This window comes from Aphis gossypii, chromosome 3 (assembly GCF_020184175.1).
Source record: "Aphis gossypii isolate Hap1 chromosome 3, ASM2018417v2, whole genome shotgun sequence".
Classification (NCBI taxonomy): Eukaryota; Metazoa; Arthropoda; class Insecta; order Hemiptera; family Aphididae; genus Aphis; species Aphis gossypii.
Window position 1 is genome coordinate 47,138,913 of NC_065532.1, and position 21,336 is coordinate 47,160,248.

Here is a 21,336-nt window from a genome sequence, read left to right on the forward strand (position 1 = left end):
TTGTGTACAGACCACCACGTATTTAGGTTTATATATATATATATATATATACAGAGAGTTGTTGTAGTTGACGTCACTGCGCGCCGCGTTCTTATCGTCGTCCGAGGATATAATAATATTATTAATTTTATGTAAATATGCACCGTGGACTAAGACCGCGGGGCTGTATAAAACGATATTATTATAATATTATTTCGTTGTTAATTTTTTCTAATTTTTTTATTAGTTTATTATTATTATACTGCACCGGCAGAGCTGCGGTTTTAGAGTATCGGATTTAAACGATAAATTATATTATATTATTATCCCCAGCCGTGGTACCAGGTATCTGATATCTATATATTATTATTACACCTATAAAAAGTCTAAAGTGTTCTAGTACTTGATTAATATTTTCAACTTTAAAATGCGATCAACAATTGTCTGCCGAATTGCGCCATCTAGTTTTGAGAGCTAATGAGTAATGACTTTTGTAAAAAAATCTTAAATTCATCATTATTATTAATTAATAATTTATTATCCGTAATCATAATAAAACCCGAATATTAACTAGGTAATGACTATTATTTTAGACTTGTTAAATTAATAATGATAATAATATAAATATACATTTAGACTTCTGTAAAGATGTGGTGTTTTGGCGTGTCAGGACATACAAAAATATAACTTCAGTGATTCTCTGTCAAGAGGGTTTACAAAATAATTTTTAAAACTTCATTTTTTTGTAGGTATTTATTTCTAAAGCATACTTCATATTTCATGTTGATTTATTTATTTTAACCATCACTTGTATAGTTGTATCAAGGTCGGATTTAAGCGTGACTGGGTGGCCAGTTTAGTAACTATTTAACTAAAAAATGAATTTAATTAAAATATGCATGTATTAGTAACATATTAAATAATTTATAATAATATAGAACTTAATTTTTTTATTTTGAATTTAAATTTCGCCAAAAAAAAAAATAAATCATAGGTATTTTTGTGCTTTACGTATTGTATTGATTTATTGTACTGACTACTTGACGTAGGTAGTATATATATTTTGTGTAATATGCTTCTATGCGTTCAAATAAATGAACGGTGCTCTACTTATTCTAATCATAGAATCTATAGATTTTTGTGCTGTCTACAATATCGTCGTCTGCAGTACAATATTATCAAATGCATTTCTAAATACACCTACGCATATGGGTCGGCCAGTCGAGAATTACATTATATGTCAAAAGTCATAGTGTAATACATGACGATCAACGATGAATTTTATTTTAAAAGCGTTTATCCATTATAATTATAATATTATGCTTAAACATTAAACGTATTATAATCTACAGTACAATAACAAGTGAATGTTTACACTTTACAAAATACCTACTCATGTTATTAGGAGAGATTAGGTAACTACTAACTGTTATTATTATTTAGCGAAGTATTACCTATCGGGTTTCTACAAAACTAAAAATGAAATAATTATTTTTTAATCAAAATAATAAAAATGTAATATTTTATTTATTTATTTAGAGTTCCGCAATATAATGATCCACCCATTGTCCAAAGGCCAACATAATAACTTAATACACCCTTGTTTGTTACACCTGTCACCTACTTATTTTATTACATTCTTACATAGTTTTCAAGTTATAAAAAATATTTAATAATATTTTAGCCAACTAAGTAATTTCTTATATAAATTTTACACAAATAACAAAATTATTTAATAGAATTTATATTTTTTAGTGATATTAACTTTCACTGCAAGTTCATTCAATGTAAAATTTACATTATATTACATTGACATTATCATATTTATATTGTAAATACTGCTGTGGGCTGATTGATTTAAAGATTATCAGCTAGACTTTGAATTATAATAAATATTAAGAACTACTAAAGTATGATTTTTTTATATTTTTATAATCTATTGTCTCACAGCCTTCACTAAGATCCTTTAATCCTAAATTCCTAAGTATGTCAATGACCTAGTGTTGACTCCAAGGGTTTCCCTAAAGAATTTTCCATCTAAAACTATATAGAACAACTATTTAAGTTTCTTAATCAACTTTTTCTTGAGTTTGATACTTCAAAACATTTTTCATCGAAACTAGTAAACCTCAACTAATTTTAATTATTAACAAGTAATTTTATATCGTAATTAGGTACACAAAGCAGTGGTAAAATATTTTGATTTCTTAAGTGGAGGTACGAGACGAGTACCTATAGTACCTACTTAAGCATTTGATTTCAGAAATTTGTAATGAAAGTATTAATTTAATATCAAAAATTCATACATACTAGGTACCTAAATACAATTATACAAAAAAATTGTACTTTAATTGAAATTATAAACTTAATAACATACAAATATACAATGTTCTTTATCAGACGGTATATATTATAATAAACATTAAACATATTATAATTGATAAGTACCTACCTACCTCAGCTATTTCTGGATTTTTAGGATATTTTAACTTAATTACACTATAAAAAATTCTTTTTTTTAACTAACTCTGATTGACTTTTTAATATCCCTAAGCTTTCTGATACTCACCTAATTAATATTAGTTACCTATTTCCAGATATTTTATCAAATTCAATTTTTAGTTTAGCAAAGCTATTTTTTAATTTAGACATTTAGTCATTTACTTACTTAAAATTTTTTACAAATTTTAGACTTTCGAATACTTCCAAATAACCTCTGTTTATAAGGAGAGGAAAAAATTATTGGACTTATTATGTAGTTTTAACTTTTAACGGATTTCTTGATATGAATTAATCGTTATTTGTTTGCACCACAAATACAACTTTTTGAAATTTATAATAATATATACGTGTATTGTTAAATTGTTTCCTTAAGATTGCTATTAATAATGTATTTAATAAATAAAATTAATATTAATACTAACATACTGCAATACCTTTCAGACGTTTCAATGTCATTCAACATTGTAGGTACATTGTATACGCCACCATAGACCATCCAACTCATTATATTGTGCTTCAAATGATACTTGATGTTATTATTGTTATATTATTGTAGTATTGTTCATATTATGTTCAATTGAATTCACAATATATCTAATTTTATATACATCAAATACAACGTGATTGAACCTAAGAAACATTTCCTTGACCTTGACAATATTTGTTATCATTTACTTTGTATAAAAAAGTCGAAATAATTTTCCTTTGTTAAAAATATATCATCCATTTTCAATCTTATTCCTATTGTATTTTTATTTTAGATTTTGAGCATAACGATAAATGTAATGATTTTAAAATGTACGTGAAAAAAAATCGAGAAATACGTGAATTTTTACGCAAAAATAGTTCTTGACAAGATTGATTTTCTCGAAACAAAATCTTTTTTTGAATCAAAAATTCACTCTGTTAACTATTTATCTTCTAATGACTATAGTTTGTTATTGTGAATCAAAAACGAATAACCGTGTATACTTAGAATTTTTACTAAATGTTTATGTTAACATTTTTTACACGAATTAAAATTTTTTTGAAATGTTTACTCTTTTAACTTTTTGAGCTACCTATTAATAAATATTTTAAAATTCTTTTTAGTTTTTTTTTCTATAAAATACGATGAAAAACATAACATAACATGATGTTACATAACTACAAAGTTCTCAGAATAATAGTATAATAGTAAAATAATAATAGTAAATATATATATATATATATATTATATATTATATAATATACATTATAGTCAATATTAGTAAAAATATAATTTAAACTTTGAATTTTATTACTAATATATTAATATAAATTTAATTTAGTTAATATATTATTGTAATTCTAATCTTCTGTCAAAAGGATGCAAATGTTTAAACTTATCAATTACATATTTACATCGTCATAATTTATCGGTGATACTAGTTCTTGTTCTACAAACATCAACATTATTGCATCCAATTTTTCTTGCAACATGCGTTCTTAATTTTGTTTTTACCAAACTTAGTTTGGAAAAAGCTCTTTTACAAGAGCAACTTGTGACAGGAATGGTAGTAAAAAGTTTCAACGTTTTATTTACATTAACAAAATTTTTACTAGTTGATAATTTTTCTAACCTCTGATAAATTGTTTTGTTTGATGGTTCTGCTACAAAATAGGGCTAAGAATGTAGAAGCCTTAATTCACCTTCTAATTCGTCACTATTAAGTACAAATTTCCGTGAAAGTAATTCTATGTCAAATTCTTCAGTTTTTAGTTCTATTAAACTACCAATTGCACTAATTAAATTTAATGTTTCCTGACTAAATCAATTTTCAAGACCGTTATACAAATCATCTAATAAATCTTCTAAGTAAATAAAATTTGTAGCCTGAACTGTTAAAATTTTTAAACTGATTTCTGTTTATAAAAACGTTTATTAACTCCTAACTAAAAAGTAAAAAAACAAGCTGGCTCCGCAGACCCGCAGGGGATGCCATGGCATACCCGGCATCCCCTCTACGCACGCCTATGGTTATGTCTCATGTAAAACATTTTACACACATTTTATAAATTTATTTTTTATTAATATATTTTTTTATCTGGTTTTTTACTTATTTACTTTATCTTTAAATTATGATTCAGAATTATGCTTAATTGCATTTTATTCTAATATTTTTGATATTTTAATGTATTTATAAAGTTTTTAATATAATTTTTCGGTTTTATAGTACGTTTTATAATTTTCTAAGTTATTATTTTATTATTATACGAGTTCATTGGGATTAGTAAATGATGTGTACTCCTAATTTATGATGTAGTTTGCCTACAAAATATAAATTTAGTATTGAGATTCTGTAAATATAATATAATACTCAATAGTAATAATAAGGTATTTTGTAACAATTCAGCAAGGTGGCAACTAGACGGAGACGTTAAATAATATTTATTAAAATAGCATTATTAGTGTTGTTAATTCGTTATATAACAATAATTTATTGTAATAAATTAGGTAATGTTTAGAGATATTATGTTGAATTATTTTAGACAATTTAATCAAAGATGTGTGCATAACAAACCAGATAGACTCCTAAGAATTTGCTTAAAATAATTAAAAGCTCCCCTGGCTCCCCCCATCAATTTTAAAACTCAACTTGGGCCTACGTTCAGTGATTATCGAGACTTAGAAGTCAATGGGTATTACGGAAATAGGAAGTCCGAATCTCTAATGGGCAGACAGTGCAGACTGCTAAGTGCTGATTCGTAACCATAGAGTAATATTACTTTAAAAATATGTGGCTCGTAACTTAGCAAGCAGCTAATCCGCGGATCATGAATTCATGTCACCGTTTTACCGTAAATAATAGTAATCACCTGAATGCAACGAATAACATTGATGGAGTAGGCAACGCCGCCGAGTATAGACCAAAACAAAATAAAATGCGAACTGGCAACGCTTCCGAGCCGGTAAACCAATGATAAGATTGATAATATTTTCAAATATTAGATAGCAATTTCAAATAAAACAAAATAAAGTATTGCATTCCGTAGTGGTAGTATCAAAAATTCAAAATTCAAATATAGCAGACAAATATCCCATTTTTTTTTTGGAAAGGAAGATGACCATCAATCTGGCCCAGGAGTTTGAGTACACGAGCAAATTCATTTCGTGCGTATCCGTTGACAATTCGTTCGTCTTCTCGACGGACGAAGAAGGTCTGCTGATCGTTGTACGTATATCACCGATTTGTATTTAGTATAATTTCGATATCGACTCGTCGGGCTTAAGACTTTTGTTATAGGATATCCAGTCTGACCTGTTCAGACCGTCTGCAGACCTCAAGGTATTTAGGACGTCAATCCCATTCTCAAAGGAAAAACCATTTGAAGATAAAAATTTCAAAGAAATACGTTACCAAAGACCAGTAGTGTGTCAAGAACACAATTTAGCAGTATATCCCAATAGTAAGAAGTAAGTAGGTACCTATATGGGTTGGTTCGTTTCCAATTGTTTGATGTGTTATCAAAGTTGTATTTAGGCAAATCAGTAAATAAAGATAGTTAGAATTATTTTATAATTGTTTTTCATTTCGGTAGTTTGTTAAATTAAATAACTTATTGAAAACTCTAGACAAAGGAGTATTCCGATTATTACTAGGTATTAATATTTTCTGGTATCATTCAATTTAGTGGCCTTTTTTACTGAACAAATTTACATTAATACCTAATATTATCAGATTATTCCATAAACCTGGTATTTTAATGTTCAATAGATTATTCATTTTGTTTTATGGAACTTATTTTCACATAAAAATGTAACTCCTGCATCGAAGAACTTATGTTCTTATTTATTTTTTTACTTATTTCTAAATGTATGTACATTTTTTAGTGCATTTATGATTTTTAATTAGTTTAGAAAATATTATAAAAATAAAATTTTTGTTTTAAGAAATTAATGAAATGTATCCTACATGATACAAAAAATGTAAAGCTGCAAACAATGCATAGTTATTATTTTTTTATAATCCATATTAAGTTAAGATAATATTATTTAAAAAAATAAGTAGTATTTGTAATCAGAAAAAATATCTATTAAAAAGTCATTATTTATGTTAAGAGGATTAACATTTTTGTTCTAAGTTATATAAATATTAGATTAAAATTGATTTGTTGTATAAAACATATTAAGTATTAAATATACAAGTATTTATTTAATATTATATTTTATGATATAGTTAAAATAATTAAATTAATGAGTAGAAACATTATTAAAGATGTCAACATCTATTAATTGTATTATTTTATTTCAGTTGGCATGTTATTTACATGGGAAACAACAGCAATATAGTGTTTTTAGAAAAAAATAATAATAAATGGATAGAAAAATTAAGTGACATACCACACAAATGGTTTTTAATGGTATCTAAGAAACCTTGTTTCTTAATTGACAAAAAGAATCTTAATAGTCTTAAAACTGAAAATCGAATTCTTTATTATTGCCGTGAAAAAGAAAAGTCTTTACAAATTAAAAGTAAGATTTCAATACAACTGCAAATTTAATATAAATACTAATTAAAATAATGTATTATCTAATACCTAATGAAAATATGACATTTATTAATTTTATGATTTAAATTATAAAACATATATATTATATTTTATCGTACTTTTTTTTTTTTTTTGTGTTATTGCCACACTTTATATTTGAACTATTGCAACATAATCAAATCAGTATTTTTTTTTTTTATTCTATTTATTTAAATTATTTTTTACTTTAAGATTTATTTAAATTTCAGATTTTGTTTTTACTCACACTTTGAAACATGAAAATGAAGTAGAAGTTTATGGAACAATATGTTGTCATTTAAATAGTATGTTGACATTTTGGTCAACTTCGTCAGAAAAATCTGTTTTTTTGACTGAGTTTGAATTTCACAGTGTTTCTATAAAACATATTAAATGGTTTCGGATATCAAATGAATTATGTATGTACAAGTAGATATATGAAAATAATATTTTTGATATTCTTTATTCAGAATTTTTTTTTCTAGCTTGGTTAGTAGTTTCTTTGACAAATGGTCAAGTTTTTGTTCATGAAATATTGAACTATCCTAATATAAATAATACATTTATTTTGTGGCCGGATGAAGACTTCGCCTGTGTGAAAAACATTCGAGTAGAAAGTATTTCAAATGACCAATGTCTCATATTTTTTACAAAAATGTCATTTGTACTGGTGATGTTGTATTCACTGACTAAAAAACAAATTTTATCGATAAAAAAAGAAATGATTCCTAAGACTGCAATTATAACTGGTAATTTTATTTATTTTTTATTAATTTAAATCTACTGATTTTGAGTTGTGCAAGTATTATTTTATTGAAACTGTGTTGAATTAACATAAATTTATTGAGGCCAGTATAAAAGTTATCTACTCAAAACTGTTAGAGTTTATGTCTCATTAATTTTCAAGTATTGAAAATTATCCATAAACTAGATGAAGTATTTAAAAAATTACTTACACACATAAAAAATTTGCAGTGTTTCAATTTTCATTTAATTGAATTTTCATTAGAAACATAGAGACTTAAGATGTTTATAGATTTTTATATTTATGATCCAATAAATCAGTCAGTTACATTACAAAAATAAATGTAATTGAGTTAAGTATTTGAACTCGACTAGAATTTTTTTTAATGTGGAATACTTGCACAACTATACTTAATATAATCATGTTTATATGTTTAGGTTTTACAATTGTATTAGAAAAAAATTTGTTAATACTAGTAACGGATGTTGGTAAATTTATTTGTATGTATTTTTCTACTATAAAATCAGAAGTAAATTATTCTTTAAAAATAGTAGATAACAATTTTAGTGAACAAGTACAAAACTATACTTGTACATCAGTAGTTTTTTCAAAAAATGGGTGTATTTGTGCTCTTGCATTTCAGTAAGTTTAAACAATTTTATTATAGAAACATTAAATTGTATTTAATAATAAGTTACCCCATATTTTAGATGCAACATAGCCAAGTATAGTAAGAATGATGGCCATGTTAAAAATAAATTACTATTTTGTACAATTCCTGAAAATTTAGTGGAACTTGAAAAAAACATTTTATCAGTAAATGATTATGATTATGATCATGTTATTGATTGTATTGAGACTTTAAGGTAATAAGCCGAAAATATAGAATTATTACAATATTTACTTGTTAGTATTATTTATTTTGTTTTTTTAGGATTAATAGAATGCATGATAAATCAGATAAAGTATGCCAGTTAGATAGGAAATCATTAGACAAATTATCCATCCAACATCTTAAGCTTACTTATTGGAATCTAGCCTTCAAAATTAAGAAAAATGAACATGATGAACTTATTTTACAAGAGTTACAAATGTTACTTCATATGCGTCATATGATTAGTTATTTTTCTAATAAGAAAAAAAAATTTAATAATGAAGACAAATATTATTGTCGAACAATGCTATCATTTTATATGAATAAACTACCTATAGAATATGTTAAAGTCAATGCGGATGCTGCTAATTTGATTGATTCTTTTATTGATGCTAAACATACATACTTTTGCAAAACGTGTGAACGAATTTTGTTATCATTTACTGATTTTAGAATGTTTATTTGTGAACATGAACACAAAGAACTCAGATGCCCAGTTACTTTAGGACCACTCGGTATGCCAAGTTTAGTGTGTTCAATGTGTTTCACAATGGCTAATATTAATGCAGGTGAGCATTTAATCTATTGTTTATTTAATTTTTGGAAAAATGTATTGTATTTATATGCTATTGTAATAAAATCTTTGAAAATTGTAATTCACCAAGATCGTATAAAAAATTAAAACAACTAAAATATATATATTTAAAAATACCATACCTACCATAAATCAAATACTTTTTGACATTTTTTTAATATTTTCAATCTATAAATATAGGTTTCTTCTAAATTTTGATACCCCTTGTTTTTTACCTGAAAAAAAAATAACTTCATGTTACTATGTATTAAATTATCTTTGACTAATGATGCATCATAGTATAACAACAATTTTCAATAAAGGTCTAATTTATTCCTGTAAGTCGTGCTCTTGTATTCTTAATTTTTTTTTTTTTTGCTTATTACTTCATCCAGAAAAATAGTATCTATTGAGTTATATTTTTCACTTAACTATCCACAATGGCCACAAATTATATGGTGAATGAATATATTATATCATATTTAATTACATGTATTATGTATATTGTATATGCATATTTGTATGTATAAGGCTGATTTCCTTAGGAATGAGCTATTTGGTTTATTTTTAGTAAATAATAAAATAAAAACTAATAATTAATAAAAAAAAAAAAAAAAATACATTTGTATAGTAAAACATAGTAACATAATGTTATTATCCTAAAATATAATTTATTAGTAATAATAATTTAGTTTTATATTATATTACAGAAAATCAAAGTTGTGTTTGGTGTTTTGGAAAATATGTACCTAACAAATTATTATTTTAAGTTCAAGAAATCAATGTAAATTACAAAATACAGTAATAATGTGAAATTGTTTTTCCATAATATTATGTTGTTATTTTTTGTTTTTTTTTTTTTTATAATTATGCATTAGCTGATTTGATATTTGTTATCGTTTTTTTATTTATTATTATGACAACTATTTTATATAATATATATTTTTTATTCGGTATTATTTATTAATAATTAAATAAAAGTGTACCAATCTAATAAAATAGAAAATATGAATAAAATAATTTAAATGATCTTTTAAAAAAAAATGTTTTCTACTTAAGTAGCTTATTATATAATTTGATGTTATTGTAATTGTCGAAACTAATGGTTTTCACCAAGTTTCTAAATAAAAAAAAAAATACTCTTTTTTTATTCTTTAATCTTTTAAAGGAATTAACATAGGTACATATAGTATTTACCTTAAAGTACCTTTGTTTTTAGCGGAGTTTATATTTTGTCTGGACGTGGACGAACATTTTATTTTTATATGGTATTTACAATCCATTCACATACAGAATAATAAACCAATGTGAGACTTTTCAGACTTCTGAGGGAAGAACAAGCCATCTATCAGTTACACTACCTAGTTTGAATTTTGTTTTTTTTTTCAAATCAAGTTAGTTTAATGGCCATTAAGCAGATTACGAAATAATTTTCGTTTTAGCCGTCTTGTGGGATTGTTGGGATGGACAAGATTGATAGATTTTTTATAAGAGGGTTAGAACCACAGAATAGAACGGAGAGATAGTTTTTTATGAAATCGTCGAAAAAAACATTTTGCTTCGGACGAAACATAGGTAATTAATAATTATGAAATAATATAACACAAACGTTCGTGGGTCGGGTCATGGCGTAAGCGAAAAACGGGTTTGTTCTTCCAAGCTGTTTGGCGGGCGACGTTATCAGTGTCGCGACGACGATAGTTTGTACATTTGTATTATTGTAAACAATTATACTTAGCACTACAACAGCAGCTCAGGCTCCTCTCGTGACGTTCGGCGCCGAGAGGGAATCCAATGCAACAACTACACCTAACCTACCCATTCCGATTTATTTACTAATATTATTATTATTATGTCGGCTGGGACGACACGAACAATAGTAACGTTATGTCTGAAATGTGTGTACACGGCACGACAACCGCTTCAATCCGTCGAACCTACCTACTGACCGTTCGTCGTTTGTCTCTATCTAACGTTCGGGAACAAGAACTGTGAGCGGAACCGGTTGTAGCCCGTCTTCGCCCAGTAACTTCGCGATTTCCACTGCTTGCCTGTCTGCAGACCGCCAACAGAGTTGAATCAAATCGTGGACTACAGTCCAATTTTCGTTCACCTACTCGGACTGCAGGCTTATCAGACCGGTGAGCATAACATTAAGACCCTGTGTGTTTACCTACACAATAAGTTGCTTACCACATCATGCATTTACTTGATGTGTTGACTTCACTGCGATCGTGTCCATATCCGCATCGGATATACTACTGTGATTCGGAACATTTTTGCAGAACCATTTGCCCGATGACAGTTTTATCAGACACAAATTTGTTTAGATTTACTTAAATTAGTTAAATTGATTAGAATTAGATCATCTAAGCTCATTTAAAAGAATAAAAATGCACCTACACTCGGTTTTTATTTAAGCGGATTAATACAACAGGTACCTGTGATAATAAAATACCCAATCCGACCCAATTGTTTATGATTTTATTTGGTATCTAGGCATACAACAATGTTTTGAAGTGATGGTTTTTAATAATAAATAAACAAACACTACTTTTGTTTAATAAAAATATTATTTGTTTTTTGTTATGGTACATAGGTACATAATAAGATGTCTAAAATCCAATATGATTTAATTTTTCTTTAAATTACTATATTACTTATAATTATCTAATGTGAAAAATTGGATATTTCTAGAGCAAATGAAAAAAACAAAAAACGATTTGACCGATTTAAACAAAATGTGATAAAAAGTATATATTTGAAAACTTTAAATGTAGATATAAATAATTTATATGTTTGTTAAATACTTATTTAGCTATGCAAGTAGCTATAATTTATTTTTAAATAAATAATAAATGTATATAATTAACTCATTATATTTTATTACTAAATCTATTTGCCGTATTTAAAATATTAGATAATTTATTAATACTTCAAGAATTTAGTATCCATAGTCATTATTGTTAAAACTGATGACCTTGAAATTTACTCTTAATTTCTTACATTTACTAGTTATACTTAATCATTTTTATAAAAAATTAAATTTGATATAAGTACTATGTTTATAAGTTGTTAGATATACAATTTTAATTGTTTAAAATTATACCTAACTGCTCCTTTTCTATATCTACAAAATGTAGGTGTACTTTATTTTATTTCATAGTTAGAAATTTAAAAATTAGTCGATTTTCATACTAAAATTCTGTATAAACTTAAAAGTAAAACTACTTTTTTGGAACCAAGCCTAAATTAACCATTTTAACTACTTAAGTATTATAACTTGGACATTAAAATAAAATTTCTCAATTTTTTAATTTTGATTGTACCTAGGTATCTGTATTTTATTTTATAATTATTTTTGTTTTAGTAACACTTTTGGTTTAAAATCATCATCATGTCGAGTTATAATGATTATCAACATTGGCCCCAAGAGTCCACATCAAATTCAGATGAAGATGAATTGTCATCTCCTGAAATTGAACAAGATGATAGTGATGATGATTCGGAGTCATCTACATCGAGTACTAGTACATCAGGTACAAGTAGTAGTGGTAGTAGTCAGTCAGGTTCAGATTCTGAAAGCACTAGCACTGCTGATGAAGATGAGACTATATCACTGAAAACAGAAACTGTGATAGCCAACAAAACTGAGCTTAGTTTACCTGCTGGAATGTGTGAAGATGAAGGTGTTTTTAAACAATTATTTTCTGTTAACTCTTGGGTGTGCCTTAGTGATGTACAAAAGCAACATTTGAAGGTAAATAATATGTACAACTTTTTTATCAAATACATAATAATTGTAAATTTTTTTTAGCTTAGTTAGGTACATAATTATTTATAAACAAATAATGTAATTTTGTTCTATAGAATTTTCTCCCTACATTTCCTGAAAATGATCTAATGGAAAAGGAAATTACTTTAAGAATGCTTTTTGGTGGACAAAGTTTTCGGTTTGGTGTTAATCCAATAGATGATTTCCATGATAAATTGAAAAATGGCCATTTTCGACCAGATATCGTCAAAATGAAATCACTTTTACGACGATCTCTCAAGAGAGAATATAGGTAAGCATTATTAAAACAAATTTTTTTACTTGACTTAATTTTAATAATGAGTTTTTATCCCTGTTTTTATCAATATTTTAGAAAAAGTCAACGTATTTATAATTACAATATGTTAAAAAAATTACTTTCTGGCCGTAAAAAGGTTATTGATGATTTAAATGGTTCTCCTACTAAATCTATGACAAAAAATGGAGGTAGTAATAGTTTTGCTATGCATCAGCAAGTTAAAAGAAGATATTTCCAAGAGGTTTCTGATATTAAACAACTAGTAGGGGATGTCTCTGAAGATAGTTCAGATAGCAACTATCAAGGTTAAAAGCTTTCATACTTTTTGATTAATAGTTTATAATTATTATTTTAATTATTTAAATTTTTTAAACATTTAGAAGGACCACCTGTTCGTTTGGGTAAAAAGCAGCGACGTAATTTAAGTGTTTTACAAAGTTCTCTTTCACCTGAGCTAGAAATTGTTACTTCCACCTTGGCAACTTTTCCTGATAGAATAGATTTGTCTAAAGTTGCTTTGCCAACAAGTAATCCATTTGAGCCTTCTGATGAAATGTATAAAGAAATGTTAATATCTCATAAAAGAAAAAAAAAGAGAATAGAACAGGTATGTTATTTTAATACAATGTATGTTGTAATAATAATAATAATAATAATATATGTATATATATTTATTTAAGGAAAATAAACGTATGAAATATGAACAAATTAAAGAACATATTAAACCAATAGTGCCATTAGGCACAGTGGAGAAAAAGAAATCAGCAAATAGTGATCGATCTCGGTCGAAGCGTATAAAACCTGTCAAACACCAAAACCAGTCAATTCCAGCACCACTTAAGTTAGATTTACAACCTTCTTTACAGTTAGATGTGCAACCACCTGTACAGTTTGATGTACAAACTCCTGTGCCACTAGATGTAAAATGTCCTGTTCAGTTAGATGTACAATCCCCTGTGCAGTTAAGTGTACAACCTCAAGTACAGTTAGATGCACAACCTCAAGTACAGTTAGATACACAACCTAAAATGCAGTTAGATGTACAATCTCATAAGCAGATAGATGCACAATCTCAAGTGCAATTGGATGTACAACCTACTAGGCAGCTAGATGAGCAACCTACTATGCAGTTAGATGAATCACATAATATTTCAATTAAACAAGAAGACACGACTCAATCAGAAACATGTAATACTTTATACATTAAAGAAGAGATACTCCAAAATGTAGTTTCACCCCCACTTCTTTCACCATCGTCACCATCTATTTCTTTATCTAATATGGCTGAAGAAGAATCAATCAAGACTAATTTGAATGCCATTAAATTAGATCCGTGTACTCCTATTTTAACAGATTTTTTAAAAATGGAAGAAGAAATTACTTTAAACAATCCTATCAAACTAGAACCTATTAGCTTAACAGCTGAAGAAATACGTAAAGCAGAAGAAGGTCAAGCTGCTGCAGCTATGTTATTAGAACAAATGAGTGATGTTGAAGAAAAGTATAATCCACCATTAATACCTTCACCACCACTTCCGTCACCACCACCATCACCACCTCCATCACTACCTTTATCACCACCACCTTCATCACCAAGACTATCACCACCACCGCTACCTGATAAAATTTTAGAATCTAAGTTTAGTCCACCTAAATATATTCAAAGAGAGTTTCATCCAGAAGACATGTTAACTAGTACAGTGCAAACCATGAATACAGAGTAAGTATTATTTGTATTTTGTTAACAGGTTTGGAAGTTGTAAGAGTTACATTTTGTTTTATATGTTCTTGATTTATAAAAGACCATGCTAGAAAACCAAATTATGCAAAAGTGAGTTTAGAAATAGAAAATTTAAATATGTATTTTATTAATTTTCATACACATATTAAGATGTTTAATATTTTGCATATTTAGCTCCTATGACTTCTAAGCTCTAGTTATTATTTTTTAATTAATTATTACAATGTTACCATGTATTATAATTAAAACTTTAATATATTTTATGAATTATTTAGATCTCCACCTAGGATAATACATTCTTGTTTACGCTCTCTTACTTCAAGTGATTATGGTTCTAAACAGCTATCATTGTCACCTGTGTCTACTCCTAGTAAAATCATAACAGATTCTAGTTATGTTGGATCATTATCAGAGCTAGAGGGTTTTCATGTTTTAGATATTAAAACTATGTGTAATGAGGAATTAGATCTGAAAATGTATGTTAAAATATATTTTGAATAATATCTAAATTATATATAAAATGTTTTATGTATTTTTATATATATATTTTTAGACCTCAAATGAAAAAAATGGTTTCTAGTTTCTTTGCACTTATAAGGGATATAATCTGTGCTAACTGGGATTACCGTATGAATATGACTGCACTAAATGAACGAGTTAATGATTGGGTGATTTCAACATTTAATAACAGAACAAATCCAGATTGGTACCACAGTTTAACATCAAAAACTTGGCCTAAATCATTACAGTCAGCTATAGGTTTCTTAGCAGGACATTTCCCTGGTAAATTTGGTAATATTTGTTTGTACAAATTTTATAACTAATTACGTAATATTTTATTTTCTTTAGAATGGCAGCCCGAAGATTTTGTTCCTTATATTGAATATAAGCCTAATTTAGATATTTATCAATGGATTGGTGCTGGTAGAGATTCAGATACTCGGCTTGGAGATTTATGCAAGTGCTGGTTACATAACTTGAATAATATTAGTTCAAAATTAAAAAGTATTAATGATGATGTAATTGGTATTAAAAATGTACCAATACCATCTACAACAGATATTATTTCAAAAATTGAAATGTCTGAAACTGATTCAACAATTCCTATACCTTTACCATTATTAGACACATGGATAGTGACTCCTTCTAATGACGAAGAACGTGCAATTTTCCAAGCTCAAGTAAATTCATATATATAATAAATATAAAACAGAAATATTTTGATTACTATAACATTTTTTATTGAAAACTAGGAAAAGCAACGATTTTTAAAACCACATCGTTCTTTTATTTATCAAATGCATGGTTACGAGTCGGTTGTGGGTCCTGTGCGTGGTATTTATAACTCGTCTAATATTCACAAAGCTGCTCGTGGTCATTCCTTGTTGATTGAAAATAGACCTCATTTCATATCAATATTGGTATTAGGTAAGCTATTATTATTATTGATTATGCTCTTGTTAAATAAAATAAAATAAAATAATACATTATATTATTATGTGATTTTAGTTCGTGACGCAACAGCTAGATTACCAAATGGTATGGGAACTCGTAGTGACATTTGTACCTTACTTAAAGACTCACAATACTTGATGGAAGCAAATCTAACTGAATTACATAATGCTGTCAGTGGGGCTTTGGATAGATTGCATTATGAACATGATCCATGTGTAAAATATGATCCAAAACGCAAAATATGGATTTACTTACATAGAGGACGAAAAATGGAAGAATTTGGTATGTATACAATGTATATTATAATCTTTTTTTGTCATTAATGTTTTGTTTCTTAGTGTATTTTTACAAATTGTATAGAGGATTAAAGCTGAAATTAAAAAACCAATTTATTGGTACTTTTTAAGAATTTGTATTATATTAAAATAATGGTATTAATTAAGTATTTATTTTACTTTTATTGTACTTATTATTTTTATAACATATAGTTACATTGTTGAAAATAAAAACAAAAAATAATGGTCGACTAGAATTTATCAAAGTTTTAATATGTTTGGTTACATTTAAAGTATTTAATTTCTATTAATCTGTATTATGTTTCAGAACGTTTGCATTTAGAACAACAAGGGGCAGTAAAGATGAAATGCTGGCGAAGAAATAAAACCCCAAAAAAACCACCAGAACCTAAACGTACACCAAATAAAAAATTAACATCAAACGTTCTTTTAGAATCTCTATCAATGTTAGATTTACCTACAAGTTCGACTTCAGATTCTATGCCAAGTTCAAGCACATCACCTGTATTGTCTGATATGCGTGTTACTCAAGATATGACTGGCATAGATCATTCAAAACAATTAATAAAAACACCTAGGGTTACTAAAAATCGAAAAGTACCAATACAAACTATGCAAATGACAGATAATGCAGTTGAGCTAAATGTAGAATGTCCAACACTAGTTGATCAAAACAACAGTACTGTCTCTTCCCAACTATTTTCCATGCCTGTTTCAAACCATATTTCAACAGTTACAGCTAGTAATAGCTCAATTATTTCTTCTAATAATATTCCTAATCAATCATTTTCCGGTAATATTACTAGCCATTCAATTATTAGTAATAATAGTCAATCAATTGCTAATAGCTTTACCTGTCATTCAATCGCCAATAATATAAGTAGTCAATCAATTGCTGGTAACATTTTAAGTCAGTCAAAGGCTGGTAGCAATTTAAAAGTAGTTAGCAGTCAAGCTGTATCTAATAGTGGACAGATGATCAACATTTCCCAAACTATGAACAGCAATAACCAAACATTTATCAATAACAATAAAATGGTTGTGAACAATATATCTTCAAATGTATGTTATTTTTGTTTTTTATTTATCATAATTTTTAAATTGAAATTTATTTTTAGAAACAAATAATATCATCAGGCGATCTGATAACAATTGGTCCTAGAAAGAAAACTAAACATGTACAAATTGCTCAACCAGTTTCTATTGGACAATCTTCTGGTATATTATACTTTTAATTTATCATTTAATAGTACATACTATATTCTACATAATTACTTATTATTTTAGGACTTACGAATTATCAACATGATCATCATCTTAATATTACCAAATCACCTCAAATTAAAGAACACCAACGTCAGATATTAGTTTTAAAACAAAAGCGATCTGATCATACAATTTCTAGTTCTGAACAAAATACAACTGTTGTTGGCCAAACTGATACTATAAAACCACAAACTGTTCAACATTTTATTCAACTACAGAATCAACAGAAGTTGCAGAAACAACAACAAAATATGCAACTAAAAATCTTGCAACATAAACAGATTCAGCAGCAAACGTTGCAACAAAATAAACAGCAAGTTATTATTAGAAAGACTGATGGGGATGATAAAACAGAAACAGTTGACACCGAACAGCCTCAAGTTATATTCTTAAAACAGGGTCCAAGAAATGTCCAACAACAAGAGGCACAACAGATAACACAGCAACAATTACAACAGTTACTGATGTTGAGGCCACAGCAGCAGACAGGACAACAGGCTCAGGTTGTCATGGTTAAACAACAAGGAAGTGATCAGAAATCTATTGCGCTTAAGGTTTGTTTAATTTTTTCTTAAAATTTTTTATTTTAAATTTTTATCTTAAAAAAACATACACATTATGTATAGACTTACAATTCATAGGTGAATATAGGACAAAATAAAATGTATGATATACGTTAACAATGTAAAATAAAATCTATTTTTAAATTTGTGGTACCTAAAGAATGTTTAATAATTGTTTTAATATCTTTTAATCTAGCCAATATTGACATCACTCCGTGGTACAAAAATTCAACAAACTCCATCAAAAACGGCTAATTTGTTAGTGCAAGCAAATCAAGCCACTCAAAATGTACAACGAAAAATAACTAAACCTCTTGTTGGCAAGTTTGTGTCTAATCAAAGACCACAATTACCTGTTGATTCAGTTCTTGCAAATAGAAAATTATCTGGTGTTCCAGGTTAGATAATTAAAAATGTATATTAATATATTATTTTAATTGTTTTCCATTTATTATTTAGGTACTCCATTACGAATTTCTGGAGTACAAACTTCCAAAAGTGGTCAACCACACTATACAGTGGTGACTGTTGCTCAACCTAAACTTATGCCATCAAATCAACCAAATATTGGACAGGTTATTAATTAAAAATTTTAAATTTCTTTTAGCTGTGTTTTTATATACTTAAATTTATGTTGTTTTCTTATAGAAAACACCTACACGAATATCAAATATAAATGATCGTTTAAAATCCGGCGATACCAATCAACCACAAACTGTACGCGTGGTTCAATCGCAAATTGGTGGAAAACCTTTATTAGTCACTAATAAAGTAAGTTAATATTTTTAAAAGTAATGTTTAATAATGAAAATTATTTTTTCATGTAGTCCTTTATTCGTGGATACATTTCTTCTTTAAAAATGAAAGTTAGGTAAATTTTGTTTTTCTGGCACTTGATCGTTAAGTTATTAATGTTTAAGTATCATTATATTCCATGAGATTGTGATAGAAATTATATAAGAAAAAATTAAAACATTAACTTGATACAAATATTATTAAATGTAATTTATTTTAATAGGCACAAATTTCATCAACTCTTACGGGTATATCAACATCATCACCAGTAGTTAGTTCTACTGCCAATACTTATACAGTGGTACAACAAGGTTCTCAACAAATACTTGTACCTGCAAGTTCTTTGAAATCGTTTCAAGGCCTAAAAGTCATACCAATATCACAACACAATCTTAAAGGTTTATTTTTTTTACATTACTTAACTATCTCTGTACAATTTTGACTAAAATAATAAAAATTGTTACAGGACGATCACAAATGTTTGCTCGAATATTAAATTCTGACAATGTGAGACCCGTGTTTATTCACCAACAGTCCAATCAAGACTCTAGCAGCCAAGGACCAAATGAATCAAATACTTAACCTTTATGGGATAACAGTTCCTTATTAATTATTTTTTTATTTATATACATTCGTTATACAATATATTATAATGACATGATTTATTATAAACCATAATAAGGTTTAAATATGACATAAAAATATGTTTACTTTGTGTATGTAGTCTGATTGTTACCTACTTTTTTGTTTTATATTTGTTTGCTTCAATAAACTTTATTTGAAGGATTGCAATAAACTTGAATTTAAGTATTTGTTTTTGTCATATTATGACATAAATATCTATAGTTTGTTAGTTGGAATTTTTACCCGAAAAATCTAGTAACCCGCTGCATAAATATAAACATACAAGTATATGCTGCCATGTATTCAAAACTCGGTTTTGTTATGAAGTTGGCAAAAGATTAAGTTTTGTATACATATTAGTATGTTATATTGTGGTCTTACACACCTAATATTGAAATATAGTTGTGTAGTGTGAGATCCCCACACTATTATCAGCTAGAGCGAGACCACCGTAAGATTTTGCATTTGATTGTCACATACTAAAAATTCCCTGTCTACCATATACTCTGATACTTAATATACTTAACTTATCTTCTTTAGCCAAAGAAAAACTGTGGGAATTAGGTTTGTTGAAAGGGTGATTGAGTGGAAACATTGACTTTTTGCATTCTTTTTCTAATTTGTTTTAAGGTATCACTTAACACGATCCACTGCCTTTTCTTACGTTTCACTTTCCGCCACTAATTATTTAGTAAATGAGTCATTAAGGCACTTAATTTCTAACATTAATATGAATTTTAATTTTAATAATTATCTATTTATTTATATGAATTAATTTTCTTTTAATTAAATATATAATTAATTTAAATATAAAATGTACACATTCATGCAATAAGGGCCCAGCTCATATAAATGTATAAAAATAAAATAAAATGCTAAAAATGATTTTCTAGACCTGTTGGACAATTATAAAAATTTTTTGTTAGACATAAGTTTCGCCGATAAACTTATTTGAACTTTTGCGCTGTTAAGTTTACGTCAATAATGATAATTGATAGTTAAATATTATCAAATTAATAATTAATTTTTAAAATATAAGTACCTCTACATCATTCTTTAGATTATATTCACAACTTAAAGTTTGGTAAGTTTGATATTTTATTAGTCTAGAATTAGTTTTTTGAAAATTCCTGCAAGATACGTACAATTGGAATTCTATACTTTAATGCCCCTAAATTGCCTATTTAATGCACCGTCTAAAAGGTTTTGGTTAATTCAAATTAAACGAATAGATGTGAATATTTTATATTACATAATATTATGTACTTAATAAATGACTTAGCAAAGAATAATAAGTTTATCTCTAATTCAAATAATTT

At 27.1% G+C, this 21,336-nt stretch overlaps 2 protein-coding genes and 1 long non-coding RNA gene across 4 annotated transcripts; 2 read left to right on the forward strand and 1 right to left on the reverse strand.

The window, feature by feature from the left end:
• The first annotated feature begins 20 nt into the window (after positions 1 to 20).
• Positions 21 to 10,033, forward strand: LOC114120941 (uncharacterized). 2 transcript variants are annotated; one of them, XM_050204430.1, is made up of 11 exons: positions 21 to 324; positions 4,993 to 5,412; positions 5,497 to 5,675; positions 5,748 to 5,917; positions 6,756 to 6,976; positions 7,242 to 7,430; positions 7,497 to 7,760; positions 8,194 to 8,398; positions 8,467 to 8,622; positions 8,691 to 9,199; positions 9,915 to 10,033. In XM_050204430.1, the coding sequence occupies exons 3-11, from the start codon at positions 5,565 to 5,567 to the stop codon at positions 9,971 to 9,973; spliced, it is 1,884 nt and encodes a 627-aa protein (XP_050060387.1). In that variant the 5' UTR covers positions 21 to 324; positions 4,993 to 5,412; positions 5,497 to 5,564; the 3' UTR covers positions 9,974 to 10,033. The 2 variants fall into 2 exon arrangements, with proteins under 2 accessions (XP_050060387.1, XP_050060386.1); XM_050204429.1 differs by lacking the exon at positions 21 to 324 and having other exon boundaries at positions 4,607 to 5,412.
• Positions 7,301 to 11,240, reverse strand: LOC126551349 (uncharacterized). The gene is made up of 3 exons (XR_007605239.1): positions 11,146 to 11,240; positions 9,352 to 9,440; positions 7,301 to 7,388 (listed from the first exon to the last, which is right to left on the reverse strand). It is a non-coding gene; the product is annotated as an uncharacterized LOC126551349 (long non-coding RNA).
• Positions 10,928 to 20,195, forward strand: LOC114120884 (uncharacterized). The gene is made up of 19 exons (XM_027982965.2): positions 10,928 to 11,345; positions 12,575 to 12,964; positions 13,075 to 13,271; positions 13,353 to 13,582; positions 13,658 to 13,884; positions 13,958 to 14,997; positions 15,294 to 15,494; positions 15,572 to 15,801; positions 15,868 to 16,199; positions 16,272 to 16,446; positions 16,528 to 16,755; positions 17,077 to 17,831; positions 17,888 to 17,987; positions 18,057 to 18,589; positions 18,795 to 18,996; positions 19,058 to 19,173; positions 19,247 to 19,369; positions 19,617 to 19,791; positions 19,860 to 20,195. The coding sequence occupies exons 2-19, from the start codon at positions 12,602 to 12,604 to the stop codon at positions 19,973 to 19,975; spliced, it is 5,343 nt and encodes a 1,780-aa protein (XP_027838766.2). The 5' UTR covers positions 10,928 to 11,345; positions 12,575 to 12,601; the 3' UTR covers positions 19,976 to 20,195.
• Positions 20,196 to 21,336: the final 1,141 nt, after the last annotated feature.